This window comes from Chaetura pelagica, unplaced genomic scaffold (assembly GCF_000747805.2).
Source record: "Chaetura pelagica isolate M959 unplaced genomic scaffold, ChaPel_1.0 scaffold192, whole genome shotgun sequence".
NCBI lineage: Eukaryota > Metazoa > Chordata > Aves > Apodiformes > Apodidae > Chaetura > Chaetura pelagica.
The window spans coordinates 1,663,409-1,681,656 of NW_009952570.1; the positions used below are offsets into that span (position 1 = coordinate 1,663,409).

Here is an 18,248-nt window from a genome sequence, read left to right on the forward strand (position 1 = left end):
ATTTGATCATAGAATCATGGAATGGTTTGGGTTGGAAGGAACCTTAAAGATCATCCAGTTCCAACCCCCCTGCATGGGCAGGGACACCTCCCACCAGACCAGGTTGCTCAAGGCCCCATCCAACCTGCCCTTCAACACCTCCAGGGAGGGGGTATCCACAACCTCCATGGGCAACCTGTTCCAGCATCTCACCACCCTCACAGGAAAGAACTTCTTCCTAATGTCCAACCTGAATCTCCCCTCTTTGAGCTTCAAACCATTGCCCCTTGTCCTCTCACTACACACCCGTGTAAAAAGCCCTACCCCAGCTTTCTTGTAGGCCCCCTTCAGATATTGGAAAGTTGCTATAAGGTCACCACGGAGCTTCCTCTTCTCTAGGCTGAACAATCCCAACTTTCTCAGCCTGTCTTCATAGGGGAGGTGCTCCAGCCCTCTGATCTTCTTTGTGGATCTCCTCTGGACATGTCTGGGGAGTTCTATGTCCTTTTTATGTTGGGGACTACAGAACTGAACTCAAGGTGAGGTCTCACCAGACCAGAGTAGAGCAGGAGAATTGCCTCTCTAGACGTCTTCAATAAACTGTTTTATCAGAAATAGGTCTGCTAAAGAACTACTTGGGGGCAAATACTATCGAATAAGAATGACTTGCACAGTTAGAAATTTAAAGCAAGCTCTTCTCTCTGCCTTGTGGTTTCCTGCCTCTCTCTAAAAGTCTCCAGGCCCTGAAGTGCCTTCGCTCTATTTCTGCACCTGTATCTTCATTTCTGCTATAAAACTTGCGCAAAAATCTCAGGTAAGGAGGCTAATATTACAACACAAATATGAAACTTGGGTAAACACACATTACTTTCAACTATTCATTGCTATGCTTGAATGCTTACCTCTGATTGGGGTATGGGACCATGGCAGGAGCTCCAAGAAAGTGTCTCAGATAGCAGAGGCTGTTTGTTGTCTTTCCCATTACAGCTTGGGCAGCTACACCAAACCTAGGAAACAAGAAAAATGAGAATTAAAGTATGAGGTGTACCTTGTCCATCATCACTGCATGTTTTCATTTGCATGTTTATTAAAGGGCAGAGGGAATTAGTAAGGGAACCTACCTGCTGTTTAACCCTGGAGGAAGGTTTTACAACTGGGTGAAGAGAGATGGGAAAACCCATGGGCTCACATTGGAGTTGGAATGGACCCCACTCCTGCATTCTTGCTCTGTCTGCAGAAACCCCATATCTGCCTCACTACAGGTATTCTATACTTCTTTCCTGGACATCACATCTAGTGCTGGAACTTAATGGGATAGGCAAGGAGGAGAGAGGATTACTGAGAGTACATGGGGAGCAACCAGGAAGAGGGAAGCTCTTGGCCATCCCATCCTAATTTGGAAAGGGAGACATGGGCAGATAGATAGTTAATATGTACCTGGATGATGGAACACAGGGACAGAGTGTTTGTTGGGAGATAAAAACCAAGGAGTTTGAAGCAAATGGACTAGAAATCCCAGTCCCTTCATAATGTGTGGCTTCCAATTTGTGAAATACAGTCCACACACGACAGAGTCAGATGCACATTTTCTGATCTTGTAGGAAAAGCTGTACAAAACCAAGGGGAGAGACGAGGGCCTGATTTTCTTCTTATCTACCAGGTTGACTCCAAGAGAACCCCAGGGAAGTCAGTGGTGTTGGAGCGTCATAAGACCAGATGCTAAAGGGTTTTCTTCTGGAAGTGTTTTCAAGTACTCTAAAAGGATTCAGGCCCAGTGGAGAGACTGAAGTTTAAGGTTCACCCAGGCAAGAATTGGCCTTCCTGCTTACTGGAACACCTGACTTGGAATGCTTTATGTGCTGAACTGGGAGCAAAGTCCTGTAATAAATAACCTGCAGTCATTTCCTCCTTTGTGCAGGGGAGAACAGGCACTTGGTGAGGGCACCACTTAATGGCACCACTACCAGTTTCACCTTTCTATTATTTTTTACTCTAATGCTTATGAAAAAAGAGAGATCTGAGCTGCAGAAGCCAGACAGTGAAGATTTCTTCAGGAGAGGTAATTTCCCATCCTGTGGGGTGCAATTTGGCTTATGGTGCTGCCTGACTTTGGCAGGAGCCAGGTGCTGCCAGAGAGTGGCCACTGGGGCAGGCAAGGGGCTGGCCACTTGGGGCTTACCTGGGAATGAACATGTAAGTGCTGAAATTGTGTGTATAGAACCATAGAATGGTGAAGGTTGGAAGGGACCTTAAAGATCATCAGGTTCCAACCTCCCTGCTATGAGCAGAGACACCTCCCACCAGACCAGGCTGCACAAGCCTCATCCAGCCTGGCCTTGAACACCTCCAGGGATGGGGCTTCCACAGCTTTCCTGGGCAACCTGGGCCAGTGCCTTCCTACCCTCATGGTGAAGACTTTCTTCCTGATGTCTCACCTCAATCTCCCCCCCTTCAGTTTAAAACCATTCCGCCTTTTCCTATCACTGCTTTCTCTGGTGACACGTCTCTCCCCAGCTTTCCTGGAGCCCCTTCAGGCACTGGAAGGTGCTCTAAGATCTCCCCAGAGCCTCCCCTTCTCCAGGCTGAACACCCCCAACTCTCTCAGCCTGTCTCCAGAGTAGAGCTGCTCCAGTCCTCTAATCATCTTCGTGGCCCTTCATGGACCTTCGCCAACAGGTCTGTGTCTCTGCTGTGCTGAGGGCTCCAAAGCTGGACACAGCACTCCAGGTGGGGTCTGACCAGAGAAGAGAGGCAGAATCACCTCCCTCATCCTGCTGGCTGTGCCTGTTGATGCAGCCTAGGACGTGGTTGGTGTCCCTGGAGTATATCTTATCCCTTCATGTCCTCTCTTGGCTGTTACCATGGGCTGGATGTGGCACTGGCTCTGCCTCCTCTGCCTGGCAGCACAGTGCTGGATGGCTGCAGGTACCACTTCCTCCTAGGCAGACACTTCTGCCCTGGGGCAGGGTTCCACTTTCTGGTGCTGGGCAGGAAGCATCTGTTGGTTGTGAGTCACCTTGGCTGGCTGTGTCCCATCTGTGGCCTTGGGTTGCTAAGTGCCATGCTTTTGTGCCCCCTTGCATCACACTCTTGAAGGCCCAGGTCCTGAGTCCTGAGTCCTGAATAAAAAGATGAGAGCTTCACCTTAGAACAACTGATTATGAAAGAAGTTGTTGAGAGAGGGGAAAAAAAAGCAACAGGAAAAAAAAGCCAAGCAGCCTAACAGAACACACTCCTGCTACATTGCTAAATCTCTGTAGATGTTGTGCTACAAAATTGAGAATTGTCTTTAGTTACAGATGAGCTCTGAAGGTTGCCCGAGTCTCCACAGGGAAAATGAATTTTTAATATAGTCAACAGGTGCTGTGCTGGGGACACAGCACTTGCAGGGATTTCATGTACCAGCTTTTGGTTATTATTTGTTAATGATTTTATTATGATTTTGTGATGCTCCAAGCCCCTTCTTGTTATTCAGACATTTACATGAAAATTACATTTAAAATTCCTATTTTAAAATGTGTGTTGGCATTGGAGTTCTGTCAGTATTCTGTCACCTCTTGAAGTTTATACTTCACTTTGGGATCACAGTACATTTTGTAATTTTGGTAATTGTTATTTTTTGCCTAACATATGATGCCCTTAAAGATAATAATAAATAATAAATGAAGATAATAAGACCATGATTTCTAGAAGCTGTTTTTACCTTATAAGTAAAACACCAATAAAAGAAGTGGGCAGCCACAGGAAAGCAAGTGATACATTGAGCCCTGGTTCTCTTACTGTGATGTTTTATTCTGCCCTTGAAGTTCATTAAAGCAAGAGGGGTGAAACCAGTGGTATCCTCAAACTTCACCTTCAAGGTCTTTTAATAGTAACCTTCATTGTTCAAGGGCATGAATTTCCAAAAATCAAGTGGTGACTTGAAACATTTTTCTGATAATTCATTTGCAACTTTCTAATCCTCAGAAAAGTGTATAGCTTCCCCATTGCATGGAGATATTTTAAGACATTTTGCTGTTATCTTTGCAAGGAAACTTCTCCACCCCACTGTCTGTTTTATCAAAGCCCTTTTCTGGACTGATGTTATGTTCTTCTGCAGGTTACGTACAGTGATCTGAAACATAATGGTGGTTTTCAGAAAGGTAAGTCCTCATCTTTGTTGTGATTTACTGACCAGCCTGAGATCCGAAGAGAAAATTACCTTAACATCATGATTAATCTCAGAAAGAAAGTAGCAGTAACTCAGTATCAACAAGGTATAAATGCAGACTGGAGATGCAGGAGTGTCTTGCCCAGCCGGGCTGTGCTGGCACTGAGCTGGTGACCTCTGTCACAAGGTGTGGCACTGAAACTACCAGATCACCTCTGGAGCTCTGTTCATCACCTACGGGAGGTGCTGGTGTGTAATGTTCTTCACAGCAACGTTTACTGGTGCTTGACATGACAGTTGCTTGACTTTAAACATCAGCCCATGAAGTGACTGTGACTCTGTGACTCTGTAGAGGAAGAAGAAATAATTTTTCAGTAAAATACTTGAACATTTGGCAGTAAATTCTACAGTTTGCAACAAAAGCTGTTTAAGATTTTTAAGCTGTTTAAGCCACTGGCTTTCTAGCCACTTCCTCAGCTGTTTGGAGCTGTAGTAGGGCCTGGAGTGAGAGAAGGAATTCCTGGGGGTTGGAGTTGGGGAGTAGCAGGAGGGCAGCACTGAGGGCTGCTGGTGCCAGGAGAGGGCAGCTGGAGTTGGTTCCTCTCCAGGGCAGCAGAGCAGTTCCACTGGCTCGCTGTCTCTGCAGGGACCTTCCCCTGCCTTTACAAATGTGAAGAGAGTAGCTTGGCTGAATAAAGTATGTTGTTTGTTTTTTGCTTTTTTTATTTGTTTGTTTGGTTATTTTTTGTGTGTGTGTTGTTTTTTTCTCCATTCGTTTTTTGTTTTTGTTTTTTTCCAAAGAGAAATCATGGATCCACTCAAATTTCTAAGTTATTTCTCACGGATGCAGTCACATTTCTAAGTTATTTCAGCTCTTGCAGAAAGAACATGAATCTACAAATTCTTGCAGAACAGAGCTCTCTAGGTTTCCAGGCATTTAGTCTGTACATGTTTGTTCTCCTTTTTCCTGGTAATGTCTGTGTTTTCAGGCATCTCTTCTGACAGAATACTGTAGCTAATGTGAGGCTTCCAAGGCACTTCACCAGCATTCACTGTGCCCCCACCAGTCTCTGGAAGGTGGTGGAGATGACAAATGGCTTCCTTGTAGAAGGTGTTGCCTCATTTCTTCTTGTGAGACAGCTGGACTTGACAACTTGTCCAAGTTCCAGGTCAGCTGTGGAGCTGGGAGTAGAACTCAGGTGTCCCAAAACTATAACAATCAGACTGTGCTGCCTGTGAGCAGTAAGAACTTAGCCAATTAAATCACTAAAAGATGGAGACTAAGAGATGTACATCTGTGAGCTACACAGCATAAAGTATGTAGTTGATGATACCTTCCCTTCTACCCAGGGTGATCATGTGTGGCTGGAAACTCAACCATACAGTGAATTTAATGTCCCTATTGGGGCAGTTGTGAAGGAGTCTGACTCAGGACGGATCTTGCTGGAGGATGATGAAGGCAAGGTAGGCTAAGCTGTAACTTTCTGGAAAAAGATGGGTATAAAATTTAAAACTACAAAATACAAAAGAATGGCCCTATTGGGCTAGGCCAAAGCTCTGTCTAGCCAAATGGTCTGACTTTGATGATGGCTGGTAGGATACACTTGAAGTATATAAAAAATATGCAAGTATAGGGTACTACCCTAGTATCCCCAGGTCCTGCCAAGATTTAGAGCTTCCTAAGCTAGATGTTATACCTATGTAGTTAAGAAAAGGATACAGACAGGTACCAATCTCTAAATTTGGTGGAGCTTGAGGTGAAATCTTGATCCCACTGAAGTCAGTTGGACTGGGTTTCCTTCCCTACCTCATACATGATGTGGCTGTGATGACGTGTGAGTGACCTGCACTTGGAACACCGTGAAACTGGGAGATGTTCAGAACCCACCTAAATGGCTTCATCCAGTGTTTTAAATCACTTGATCCTGAGAAACAGCAAACCAGTTAATTTCTGTAGTTCACTCAACTGTTTGTTAGAATATGATTTAAGTGTTGCATCTGCTGAAGCTCGTTCCACTCTAAGGTGGCTGTCTGCCTTGGAGCTGCCTTGCTTGTTGCCTTGCAACAGCAAACTGCACTGACACCTTTGCCTTGCCTTTTCCAGGAGCACTGGATCACAGCTCGGAACATGCACATGGTGCACCCAATGCACCCCTCCTCTGCCCACGGGGTGGAAGACATGATCTGCCTTGGGGATCTGCATGAAGCAGGCATGGTGCACAACCTCCTCATCCGCCACCAGCAGCACCAGATTTATGTGAGTGGCAGGTCACCAGGCAGGGTGCTCTCATGAGGGCCTGGGCCAGGATTTGGCAGAGTGCACCCAACAGCCTGCAAGCCTTCCACACGCAGGGCCTCTGCTTCCTCCCCTGAGCAGCTGCCAAGGTGACACAATCCAGTTTTTCTCACCTTTCATCCACGTCCTTTGGCTGTGAGGAAGGGAGTTAGCAGCAGTCTCTGACCCCACAGAATTGCAGGGGCAGTGACCCTGCTGACTTTCTCCCATTTCCACCTGACACATGGCTAAATCCAGGCTGTGCTACAGCTTAGTGCTGCTTTTACCTGCAGCTGTGACACAGGGTCAGTCTAAACTAGTACACAGTGACATGATCTGGATTGTCCTCCAGTCCAAGTCAACGGTGACTTCTTTTTGATGCAGTGAAATAGATGAAGATTAAACCTGGATATTTAGGACAGCTGGTTTCGTTTCTTGTCCATTATTAGTTTTACCTGTGACTTTGAGCAACTTGATATTCTTAGCTTCTTTGTTCCTTAGTTCCTCAGTTTGCAATATGATAATAGGACTCAGGTTTGCAAGCTTTACCTCCCGTGTTGTAGGCAACTGCTGCCTTCACAGGAGAGGAACTGTCTTACAACACAGATGTGGTGATGTTTAGCATAAACATGGACTGATTTTCCAGATGCTGCAGTTATAACTACCAAGATGTGTGTATAAAGCTGTTACATTAGACTCCAGCAGTCTGCAGTTGTCTCATGTACAAGTTCTTGAACAATATTATTGCCTCCAACAGCCTCCTTCATTACAACTGTGTCGTTGTTTACAGACGTTACTAAATGACTGTATCAGTAACACAACTGTAACCTCACCCATTAGTGAAGTTCAGCTACATCTAAACTAGAACACATAAGCAGCTTGACAAAACCCTACAAAACAGCTTCTGACAAGACACAAAAATGCCACATCAACTTGGACTGTCTTGTGCTTTAGCTTGAGACAGTGACCTGAGCTGTGGCAAGGAGACTGTAGCCAGCATTCCTCCTTTTGCAAAAACCTCCATGTCCTGGGATGTTTAAGATCAGCTCCTGGTGAGGAGCCTCACTTAAGCACTGTATGGATTGCCCAGGCTTCCCTCTTGCCTCTGTTTAGATTTATACTACAAGTGCCTTTGGTTGTACTCTTGTTTGCAGGTTTGCTGCTAGAGATAATGCTTATAACTGTTTTCCAGACCTACACAGGATCCATCTTGGTAGCAGTGAATCCATACCAGCTGCTGCCCCTGTACACAGTCGATCAGATCAGGCTGTACTGTAACAAGAGGATTGGAGAGCTGCCACCTCATGTCTTTGCCATTGCAGACAACTGTTATTTCAATATGAAGAGGAACAAGAGAGACCAGTGCTGCGTGATCAGGTGACTGGACTCAGGGAGGACGAGTAGAACCCAAGTCTGGCATGTTTTGGGGGCAGCTTTGTGGACATAAATCTTCTTCCAAAACAAAGGGCACATTCAAGAACTAGAGACAATGAAAAAATACTTTCTTCCCTGCTACTTCATGTTCAGTTAGGAGTGCAAAAGTTAGAACATAAGCAAGGGATTTCTGATCTTTGAATGTGATGACACACTCTGCACATGGTCACTACATAGAGAAACATAAAATATGAGCCTGGGTGATGCAAGGCTATCTTTCACCTTGGGGACATGATATTTATGTTACATGTATTTTTTGAGATTAGAGGTTTCCTGGAGAGAAACCACCTCTGCTAACCTGCAGGTGGAGGGAAGCTTTCTCCCTTCTATAAACACATATAATGTATCAATTTTCTGTTAGCTGTTAGTGTGAAGAACCAGATAGTCTCATTGCAATAATATCAGTTGACATGCTAAAACTAGCATAGAAAAATCTGGTACTGCTTTAAAGAAAAAAAGCAGGTGCTCATTTAATTTGCACTTGTAGAGAATGTCTCCCATGGATTTGTGTGGTTTTAATCAGTTGGAGAATTTAGTCCTCAGCCTAATTCTAAAAAAACCCACACAAATTTTAGCAGATAAGATGATGAAAGACTAAAATTCTTCAGCCCTCCATGTAAGACAGTCTGATCTGCCTTTCACAAATATAAATCACAAAATTATAGAATCACAGCATGTTTGGGGTTGGAAGAGACCTCCAAAGATCATCAAGTCCAACCCCCCTTCCACAGCAGGACCAAAACTAGGGCAAATGACTCAGAAAGGCATCCAGACAGGCCTTGAAAGTTTCCAGAGAAGGAGACTCCACAGCCTCTCTGGGCAGCCTGTCCCAGGGCTCTGTAACCCTCACAGGAAAGAAGTTCTTCCTCATGTTGAGGTGGAACTTCCTGGGCTCGAGTTTGAATCCATTGCCCCTCGTCCTGTCCCAGGGCACAAGTGACAAGAGCTTGTCCCTGCCTTCTTGACCCCAGCCCTCCTGTATTTATAGACATTAGTTAGATCCTCCCTCAGTCTTCTCCTCCCTAGACTGAAAAGCCCCAGGTCTCAGCCTTTCCTCATAAGGCAGGTATTCCAGTCTCTTCATCATCCTTGTAAGATTTTTTTTCTGACTTGCCACTCTAGCCAAAAAAAGAAAGGAAACCTGTAGTCATCTTGTTTCTTTACTTCAGTGGAGAATCTGGAGCTGGGAAGACTGAGAGCACAAAGCTGATACTACAGTTTTTGGCAGCTATCAGTGGCCAGCATTCCTGGATAGAGCAGCAAATTCTAGAGGCCAACCCCATTCTGGAAGGTGAGTTGTTTAGCAAACATGCCTGATTTTCTATGTTTATCTCAGGATTTTTGTATCAGAATAAGAAATTCAGAAACAGATCTTTGAACCATTTGCATAACTGCTAAAAACCCAAAAACACCAGTGATGCAGGGTAGAAGTTCTCTATACTTTTCTGCCATGTCCCCATGAAGTCCACAGGAACTCGCATGCCGTAGGACAAGGTACCACTGTAATACTGCCAGGAGCACAAGAGCCCTTGGGAATGCAGACCCAAAGGTAAAGACCCCTGGTTTAGCATTTGCACCAGATGGTGGCAATGAGGGTGGCCAAGTATGAAAGTGTCTACAGGGCAGCTCCCTGAGACAGCCATCTCTCTCTGTAGAAGGATCAGTCCTTCTGAAGGTCTTCAGACTTGCCCAGCTCTCTTGGCTGGTCAGGTACATGCCACATTCAGATAATTTGAATATGTCTTTTGGGACCAAATGATCTGGATGCCCAGTATGCCTGCCTCTCTCTTTAGGAGGCAGGTTGAAACCAGATATTCTTCAGTGCTCATCTGCACTATTTTATGTTGATGGACAAAGTATTTTGACAGAAAATAACCCCCCCGTGCATTCCAGCTTACCCTCAGATGTCAGGGGCTGTGGGCAGCTGGGCTGTGATTCTGAGTGATGCCCAATTGGGTGTTAATGGTCCAGTTACAGCCAGCACCTCAGCAACCAGTTGTACTCTCACAGTTCCGGAGGCACCACCGCTGCCCTGTCCATCCTGGGAACTCTGACAGCCACACTCAGGAATTTGGTTGCATTCAAGAACTCCCATGGCCAGATTAATGAGCAGTGTAATTGATTGAAGCAAAAGATGCACCAGTTCTTGTAGATTGCTGTTGATAAATTCCCTGGCTGCAAAGCATGTGCACATTGATCCATACGGCTGGTTACACACACATGGAACTATAATAACTCTATGGAGATTCCTGAGTTTCCCAGGGATGCACTTGGGGTAGCACAGTGTTCAGAACTTACCCAAAGGTGTCCCTAATGGAGGAAAGAGAAACTCAGCCCATCAGCTTCTCCCAGAGGTCAGGGGAATGGGGCTGTCCCTGCGATGGGATCTTCCCTAGCATCTTTCCTCTCCAAAACCATTAGAGGTGGGTCTTGAGTGACTCTGGTCATACAGATCTTTATTGTGATTGGTGCAAAATTCTCTCACTTCACGTTTAAAGGTACAGACTAGAGAAAATTCAGAGCACAAGCTCAGTGAAGGATGGTTGCTCATTGGGAGACAGGTAGCTTTTGGGATGGAGGTGTGTTTTGATATTATAATGAGATTATAATGAGCAAAGTTTACCTAAAGGACAGTATTTTGTCAAAAGGTGACAGATCATTGGCCCAGGGTATCAGACATGCAGCTGATTTGTTCCACAGGACCTTTGAATCCCACTGTTGCCACAAAACATGGTCACAGGGTCTCCACTCCACCCTCCATGCAGTTTCTCTTAGAGTCAGCACGTCAAGTTCCCCTGATGTTGCCAACATCTTGAGTTGCCTAGGGAATTGTGATGGTACAAACTCCTTGCACATTAGCTGCATTCCACCCTGCTTCAGTGCTGTACCTTTCCTTAAAATCTGAACATCAGTTTAATTTGTAAGTCACCTCCAGCAATTATTCCACACAGAGTCATTTGGAACACAATGTGTAAAACTAGCAGCAAAAAAAGGACATGAAAAACAGACTTGATGTTAATGAAGTGCAGTAATTCAGTTGCTGTCTCTGTCCCTTGCCCATCAGCTTTTGGGAACGCCAAGACAATTCGAAATGACAATTCAAGCCGCTTTGGGAAATACATTGATATCCACTTCAACCAAAACGGGGTGATAGTAGGAGCCCGGATAGAGCAGTTTCTTCTGGAGAAGTCCCGGGTGTGCCGGCAGGTGAGGGCACTGGAAGATGTCCATTCTGCTTCCTTGTGTGTTACCGGCCTATGCTGATAAGGCTGTCCACTGGCCCATGTCTTTCTTTTAGGCTTCAGAGGAGAGGAACTATCACATCTTCTACTGCATGCTAATGGGGATGAATACAGAGCAGAAGAAGATGCTGAATCTGAGCACTGCTTCAGAGTACACTTATCTCACTATGGTAACAGTCTCTGCTTTCTTCTCCATTATCCTTCTGCCATTTGCTTCTCCCAGTGAGCAATTACAAGCAATAAGAGCTGCAGATGGGTAGTTCTGAAATCTGATCAGTCCTTTCCTCAGAGTACCAGAAGCTGTAATACCAAAAGTGCTGTGATCCTGTTTCAGATATTTATTGTCATGCTCACCAGTGGGAGGCAGTTCAAAGCTTTCTATCAGTCAGACTTAAGAAACATAAAGGGTATCTTAAAGCAGGTGGGAAATATCCCCCCCTTTCACATGTACTCAGATTTTAGAGCTCATGTCAGGGAGAATACTAATCAGGTATATATATACTTTAGGGGAAAATTAATATGCAGAGTCAGTGCCAAGAATCCCAGTCCTTCTAGCTGACAATGCTTCTATTATGCAGGAAGCTGGTATTCAATCCAGCCTCCAACAGCTGATGTTCATGTCCATGTCTGGGTCTAGGTTGCCATAGTGGCAGGAGTTCAGAGAGAGGATTTTTTAAAATAGCTACTTGGTTGGTTTAGGGCAGGAAAGGCATTGTGAAAATCCTGTTTCTTGGCCTCTGCAGATACCTCATCTTAAAAATGTCAGCTGGTTTGGGCTGTTCTACAGCCGTGGAAAAATGAGGCTAAGTCCTGCCTCTGCTGATGCTGAAGGAAGCTGGGCATCTAGTTTCAGAGGAAATTAAGCCAAGCTTCTAAAGCTGTTTCTGGAGTCTCAAAAGCAAAACCATTCAAATTGCTGTCGATTTTTTTTCAAATGTAATGTTTCCAAAACAGCTATGATCTTTGCAGCAAGAGCTGGTGAGTGCAATTCACAAACTGGCCATTCCATAAAAAGGTCTGAAGTTCCTTGGGTCAGCTGTAGGGCAGTGTAATACAGAAAGAGGAGGATTGGATTAAAGGAGAACACAACCATGGTTTTGTTCAGGTCAGCTGTTGGCACAAGCAGACACATTTTCATTCTGTACACTGACATATCTAGAAATACTTCGCTTTTGTGACCATCACATGACATTGCTGGTATCCACTAGGGCTGAAAAGAGGAGCTGCATCCTAGGATCTGCTGTGCAGTTTTGCTGAAGGTTCTTTTGATGGTGCCTTGAATGCTTCCATCTGCCATCTGTGAGATCCTAATGTTCTTATTTTGAGATTTGCCTTCTTCTACTGATCCAGTCCTACTTGCTTTGGGATTAGGATTCTGAATTGGCCATTGACAAAGCAGAGAGAGAAGACCAAGGTGACAGGCTTGTAAGTGTAGGTAGCCTTGTCAGTTTTCTGTCTTTCTGTGCTCCAGGGCAGCCTTCCCTCAGCTTTTCCTTTTGGCTTCCCAAGTATTCAGTCTCACCGTGGAGAAATGCATTATTTAGCCCTCTGTTAATGCATCCTCCTTGAGAGCAGAGACAAGGGAAGGAACAGCCATGGGAAGAGCAGAAATAATATCTAAATAGGTTTTTACTTTCTGTCTGTGGCAAGTGGCTGACACGGCCTGGATTTAATAATCCAGGAAGACTAGAACTGGACCCCCTTGCTTCCTAAACTCCTGCTGCAATCGAGGAGCCTAGATGCAGCTGGATCCAGTCCTGTATGTGCCACAACTCCGACTGGGCAGCCCAAGGAGATTAGGACTGAACCCCCTTGCAAGTCTAGAGACTTCCTTCAGAGAGGAGCCAAGGTGCGGCTGGGCCCAAAATCCTTCTCTCAGACCTGGTCTCTTCCCAGAGAAAGTAAAAGCTCAACAGTCCAGTACCCCTTGATCAGGTTAAGGTGCAGCCACACACAAGGTCTGTTTATAACAAGTAACACATTTATTACACTAGTAGGAGTTAATATTGAACAACCTAAACAAAACCACCCACATATATATACTAAGTAAGGAAAAAGGGATGAGAAGAAAAAGGTGAGAGGAAGGGGGGAGAGAAAGAGAGAGATAAAGAAAGAGAGATAAAGAGGACAGGAAAATCACCAGTCCTGGATCCAGCATCGTTGGTCCAGCCAACAGGGGAGGGTCGGTGTCAATGGTCAGTGTGGATGAAACTCCTCCAGCCCACCATTGCAGCCCCCTATTTTATAGGCCTAGAACCTTGATTTCACAATGAGTACTTGTGATTGAGCCATACATGTGTGAGCAGCTGGACCCCTTCTGCCCCTTGATCATTGTCATTATCTCATCTATGCAGGCCCCAGGCCATAGGCAGGCCATTCCTGCAGTCTCTGTCCTCCCAGGCAGGCCTTTTGGGATGCATATGAGCAGGGGCTAGATTTAGGTTTAGATACCATTTCCCAAAGTAGGTCCGGAGGGCTGGTCTCTCACAGTGGCTCACAGGGCATCCAACCTGTGCTCAAGGGTTTGTCAGCCTGCAGGTCCTTCCTTCCCTGCATGGGTGCCAGAAGGATTTACCTTCCCTGTGGCCATGGTGTCTTGTAGGGCAACTGCGTGTCCTGCGACAGCCGGAACGATGCCAAGGACTATGCCCACATCCGCTCAGCTATGAAGATCCTCATGTTCTCAGATTCTGAGCACTGGGACATCAGCAAGCTGCTGGCTGCCATCCTGCACCTGGGGAACGTCGAGTTCGAAGGTAAACGCAGCACTGTCTGTGCTTGGCCTTTCCTCAGATCCAAAGGTGCTGCCTGCTTCCAGCTGTGCAGATGAGGTTGTTCTGCTCTGCACCATACTAACAAGTGAACAGGGCTGGAAGGGCAGGCAGATAAGCACCATGAAGTTCTGATTTGTGACTCCACTGCCTAGTGTTTTAAAATATATAATCTTACCATTATTTTGTCACAACATCAGGCTTCCATGATAAATAGGCCCTTATAACACGAACTGAAACAGCAGATAAAACTATGCCATAGTACATTCACTGATTGTTGTACTACACAAGCCAGAAGACAGGCTGATGTTTGCTGGGGAGGTGACAGCAGTCATTTTGCTGGCTGGGCTTGGAGAACACTCCCCTGTCTAAGTGCAGAGTCACAGTTAGTGACACCGCCGGCAGGTGGCCGGCAGCTCTCAGAGTTTGGAAAAGGACTTCTCACTTGGTGGCATGGAGGGCCCAGGACAGTGATACCAGCTGGAGTCTTTGGAGTAATGCTGGCTGCTAAAATGAGGTATTCCTCTCGTTGCCTTTTGTTGCCTAAATTTCCCACAAGCCAGATACACGGAAAAAAGCATTTTCAGAAACACAATTTGTGAAGTCAGATACCACTTCCCCACATCCCCTGTAGCTACATTTTAAAACTACTAAACTTGTCAGTATTGCCTGATGTTCTGGAATTGTGAGGGTCCCACACATCCCAGGATCCCTAGGTGAAATCAGGACCCACCTTAGTAAAATCACTGAACTCAGGAGTTTCAAAACACAGCCTTATGCCTTGGCACATTCCCAGGGCTACAGAAGTAACTGCAGCACCTGTACAGTCCCCAGCCTAGCAGAACTCACTCACCCTGAGACTGACCTGGAGTACTGTGTCCAGATTTGGAGTCCCCAACATAAAAAGGACACTGAACTCCCCAGACATGTCCAGAGGAGATCCACAAAGAAGATCAGAGGGCTGGAGCACCTCCCCTATGAAGACAGGCTGAGAAAGTTGGGATTGTTCAGCCTAGAGAAGAGGAGGCTCCGTGGTGACCTTATAGCAACTTTCCAATATCTGAAGGGGGCCTACAAGAAAGCTGGGGTAGGGCTTTTTACACGGGTGTGTAGTGAGAGGACAAGGGGCAATGGTTTGAAGCTCAGAGGGGAGATTCAGGTTAGACATTAGGAAGAAGTTCTTTCCTGTGAGGGTGGTGAGATGCTGGAACAGGTTGCCCATGGAAGTTGTGGATACCCCCTCCCTGAAGGTGTTGAAGGGCAGGTTGGATGGGGCCTTGAGCAACCTGGTCTGGTGGGAGGTGTCCCTGCCCATGCAGGCGGGTTGGAGCTAGTGATCTTTAAGGTCCCTTCCAACCCAAACCCAAACCATTCTATGTTTCTATCACTGTGTCCTCCTTGTAGCGGCTGTGTACGACAACTTGGACTGCTCTGATGTGATGGACTCGCCACACTTTGCAGTTGCAGCCAAACTGCTTGAGGTAATGGACTCCCATCTTCTCCTACTAGTCCTCTAGTTTGCCCTTGTCCCTTGAGTACACTGACACGTGGTCATGGAATGTTTAGGTACAGGCGCACATGCAACAGGCACATCCCTTCATCCCGCTGACACCCAAGTGGTGCTGAGGCAGATGTCTCTCTGAGCTAAGAGATCTTTAACTGAGCCAGCAGGCCCAGTGAATGCTGCTAGACAGACAGTTTGTTATGGCCCTCTTCCTGAGGGCTGAATCTCCTGTATCTATCTGGAATGACCAGGTGGCCATGATTATTCTTCTAGGTGGACTCCAGTGAACTCCAGAACAGCCTCACAAACCTCTCCATCATTGTTCGAGGAGAAAGTGTATCCAGGCCTCTGAACATAGTTCAAGCTGCAGATGGGAGGGATGCCTTCGTGAAGGTACTGGTGCATACATCTTCCCTCTTCAAGGGCTGGGGGTGCTTTCAGAGCTGACTCTCCTACTGGTTGAGGAGTCCTGTGTGGGAGACATTCACCAGAGGGTTCTGGTGCTGTAGTTTGCAGTCACAGTTTGGCAGCATTGTAGCAGCATAACAGGCAGCAGTAACCTGTATCCAGGGACTGTAACAAGGGGCTCTAATTCCTCTTTATTTTTATTTCTCAGGGTATATATGGGCGGATTTTCCTGTGGATAGTGAACAAGATCAACTCGGCCATTTTCAACCCATCTACTCAGAAGCCTAAAGACAGACGTCAGTCCATTGGGCTACTAGATATTTTTGGGTTTGAAAACTTCAGCAACAACAGGTAGGAAGCCCTAGATTTATTTTCTCAGGGAAGCTGAAAAGCAGATGATGCAAAGGGAAAGACTGAAAAACCAGACAGACACATTCCCTTTCATTATCATTCTGATTCTCAGAAAAGCAGGGAAATCTCCATCACTGAATTTGCTCAATGATGATCATGTACAGATTCAGTTTTTCTTCAATCTTGGTTCCATAGCATTTTTACAATATCTCTTGGGATACATTTCCATACAGTACAAAGGAGGCCATGTTGTTTTTCCCATTTCAGCTTATGCTTCCATCTTGCTCAGTGTTCTCCCATCCCTTTTTTGAGGCTGCTTTATTTCTCTATTCTTAAGGACAGGTCAGCACAACACCTGGTCAGCATACCACTGAGACACTGCTACCCCTCCTACTAGTGGTTTCAATCCCAAAGCACCTTTTCAGTTTGTCCTTCACTACAGGGGCAGCAAATTTCTCAGGTGTATAGTACCATATCATCAGCACTCCACAAACCAGCAGCACATACTCTGCAGTCCATTTCCACTGATGCATATGGCTTGCTTTCAACAAGATAATATTCCTCACTGACTTTTGGAACATGTTCTAGGATCTGTTCAGCCCATCTTCTGTGTTCTCTCCTGTCATTTTATGCTATTCCCAAAGGCTGCAACCCACATGGAGCCTCACTGGGGTGAGGCACACATTCCAGAGGCACACACACGGTGCCACAGTGATTTCCAGGTAATGAAACTCAGGTGCAGAATTAAACAGTCACTAACAAAAGAAGTGGTGGTGCCTGAACAAGTAAAACCACATCACATGATCACACAGTCAAGCTATTTTCACAATTATCTGTTCCCCTTTATCTCCAGAGTTCCTTGAAACACATATAAGAGCTTTCCCAGCTTACTCAGCAACACTGAATCATCAGTTGGGTCATTTCTGCTTATCTTTATCATAGCAGAAGATGCACCCCTGATGCATCTTACATCCCTAAGATGGGCAACATGAAGCAGTGGTGGTCATTAACACTGTGGAATATAGCACTAGTATATCTGGGTATGTATTTAATACAGAGAACAAAGAAACACCATAGGGCAGTGCAGTACTGGCCAAGGCTGACCACAGGTTCCCATCTTGTGTCTCCCCAGCTTTGAGCAGCTCTGCATTAACATTGCCAATGAGCACCTTCAGCAGTTCTTCGTGCACCACGTCTTCAAACTGGAGCAAGAGGAATACCTTGCAGAGCACATTGCCTGGAATAACATTGACTTCACTGATAACCACCAGGCTCTGGACATCATTGCACTCAAGCCTATGAATATCATCTCCCTCATTGATGAAGAGAGCAAGTTCCCAAAGGTAAATTTCTGGTTTCAGCTGTAATTTCTGGCTTTGCACACAGAAAAGGGCAAAGGTGGCTTTCAGATACATGTCTTAGATGTTCCTTTTGAATTAGATTGTTCTACAGATGTTTCAATCTCTGCTAGAGTGTGCTCTTCCTGGTGCCTCACTCTTGAAACTCTTACAGCTCTTCCAGACAGAGAAGGGAGTCCAGATTATTTTGCAAGGGCTTCCCAGGAAATCTTTGAATTTGCATATAATTACAGTATTGTAGTGCTGTTGGTGTGGGCTGCAACTTGCTCTTTCTTCTCCTGGAGGACAGACTTAGTTGGGTAGCATCACTATTGTGAGGAAATGTCACTCCACAAAGGCCAGGCATCTCAAACAGAAGAGCTGAAGGGAAAGTATCATCTGATATCATCATCAGACATCCTTGCAGAGCATTTCCATAGAAACACAGAATACAGAAATGCATCCAGATGGGTTTTGACATGTCACGGTCACTACAGCCAAGACTGCCCCCAATCTTAACATCTGCAACCAGACCTTCTTTGCTAATACAAGGTCCAGCATCACATCTCTCCTTGTTGGTTCTTCAACCACCTGCAGCAGAAAGTTGTTGTCTATGCACTGCAGGAACCTTTTGGTTATGCCTGGCAGTGTGATCTTTCCAACTAATATCAGGGTGATTGAAGTCACCCACAAGCACCAGGGCACATGATCTTGAGGCTACTTCCAGCTGCCTGAAGAAGGCCTTGTCAACAACTTCTTCCTGGTTTGGTGGTCTGTAGTAGATGCCCACAACAGTA

At 45.7% G+C, this 18,248-nt stretch overlaps 1 protein-coding gene across 1 annotated transcript in view; it reads left to right on the top strand.

The window, feature by feature from the left end:
• Positions 1 to 4,103: 4,103 nt before the first annotated feature.
• Positions 4,104 to 18,248, top strand: part of MYO7B (myosin VIIB) — a 64,317-nt gene continuing 50,172 nt past the window's right edge. Inside the window, exons 1-12 of the mRNA XM_009993519.1 lie at positions 4,104 to 4,121; positions 5,480 to 5,593; positions 6,234 to 6,386; positions 7,597 to 7,781; positions 9,008 to 9,129; positions 10,903 to 11,045; positions 11,137 to 11,250; positions 13,683 to 13,836; positions 15,256 to 15,332; positions 15,629 to 15,748; positions 15,972 to 16,114; positions 17,247 to 17,457. Of these exons, the coding sequence (XP_009991821.1) occupies positions 4,104 to 4,121; positions 5,480 to 5,593; positions 6,234 to 6,386; positions 7,597 to 7,781; positions 9,008 to 9,129; positions 10,903 to 11,045; positions 11,137 to 11,250; positions 13,683 to 13,836; positions 15,256 to 15,332; positions 15,629 to 15,748; positions 15,972 to 16,114; positions 17,247 to 17,457 (1,554 nt within the window). The remainder of the gene's footprint in view (positions 4,122 to 5,479; positions 5,594 to 6,233; positions 6,387 to 7,596; positions 7,782 to 9,007; positions 9,130 to 10,902; positions 11,046 to 11,136; positions 11,251 to 13,682; positions 13,837 to 15,255; positions 15,333 to 15,628; positions 15,749 to 15,971; positions 16,115 to 17,246; positions 17,458 to 18,248) is intronic.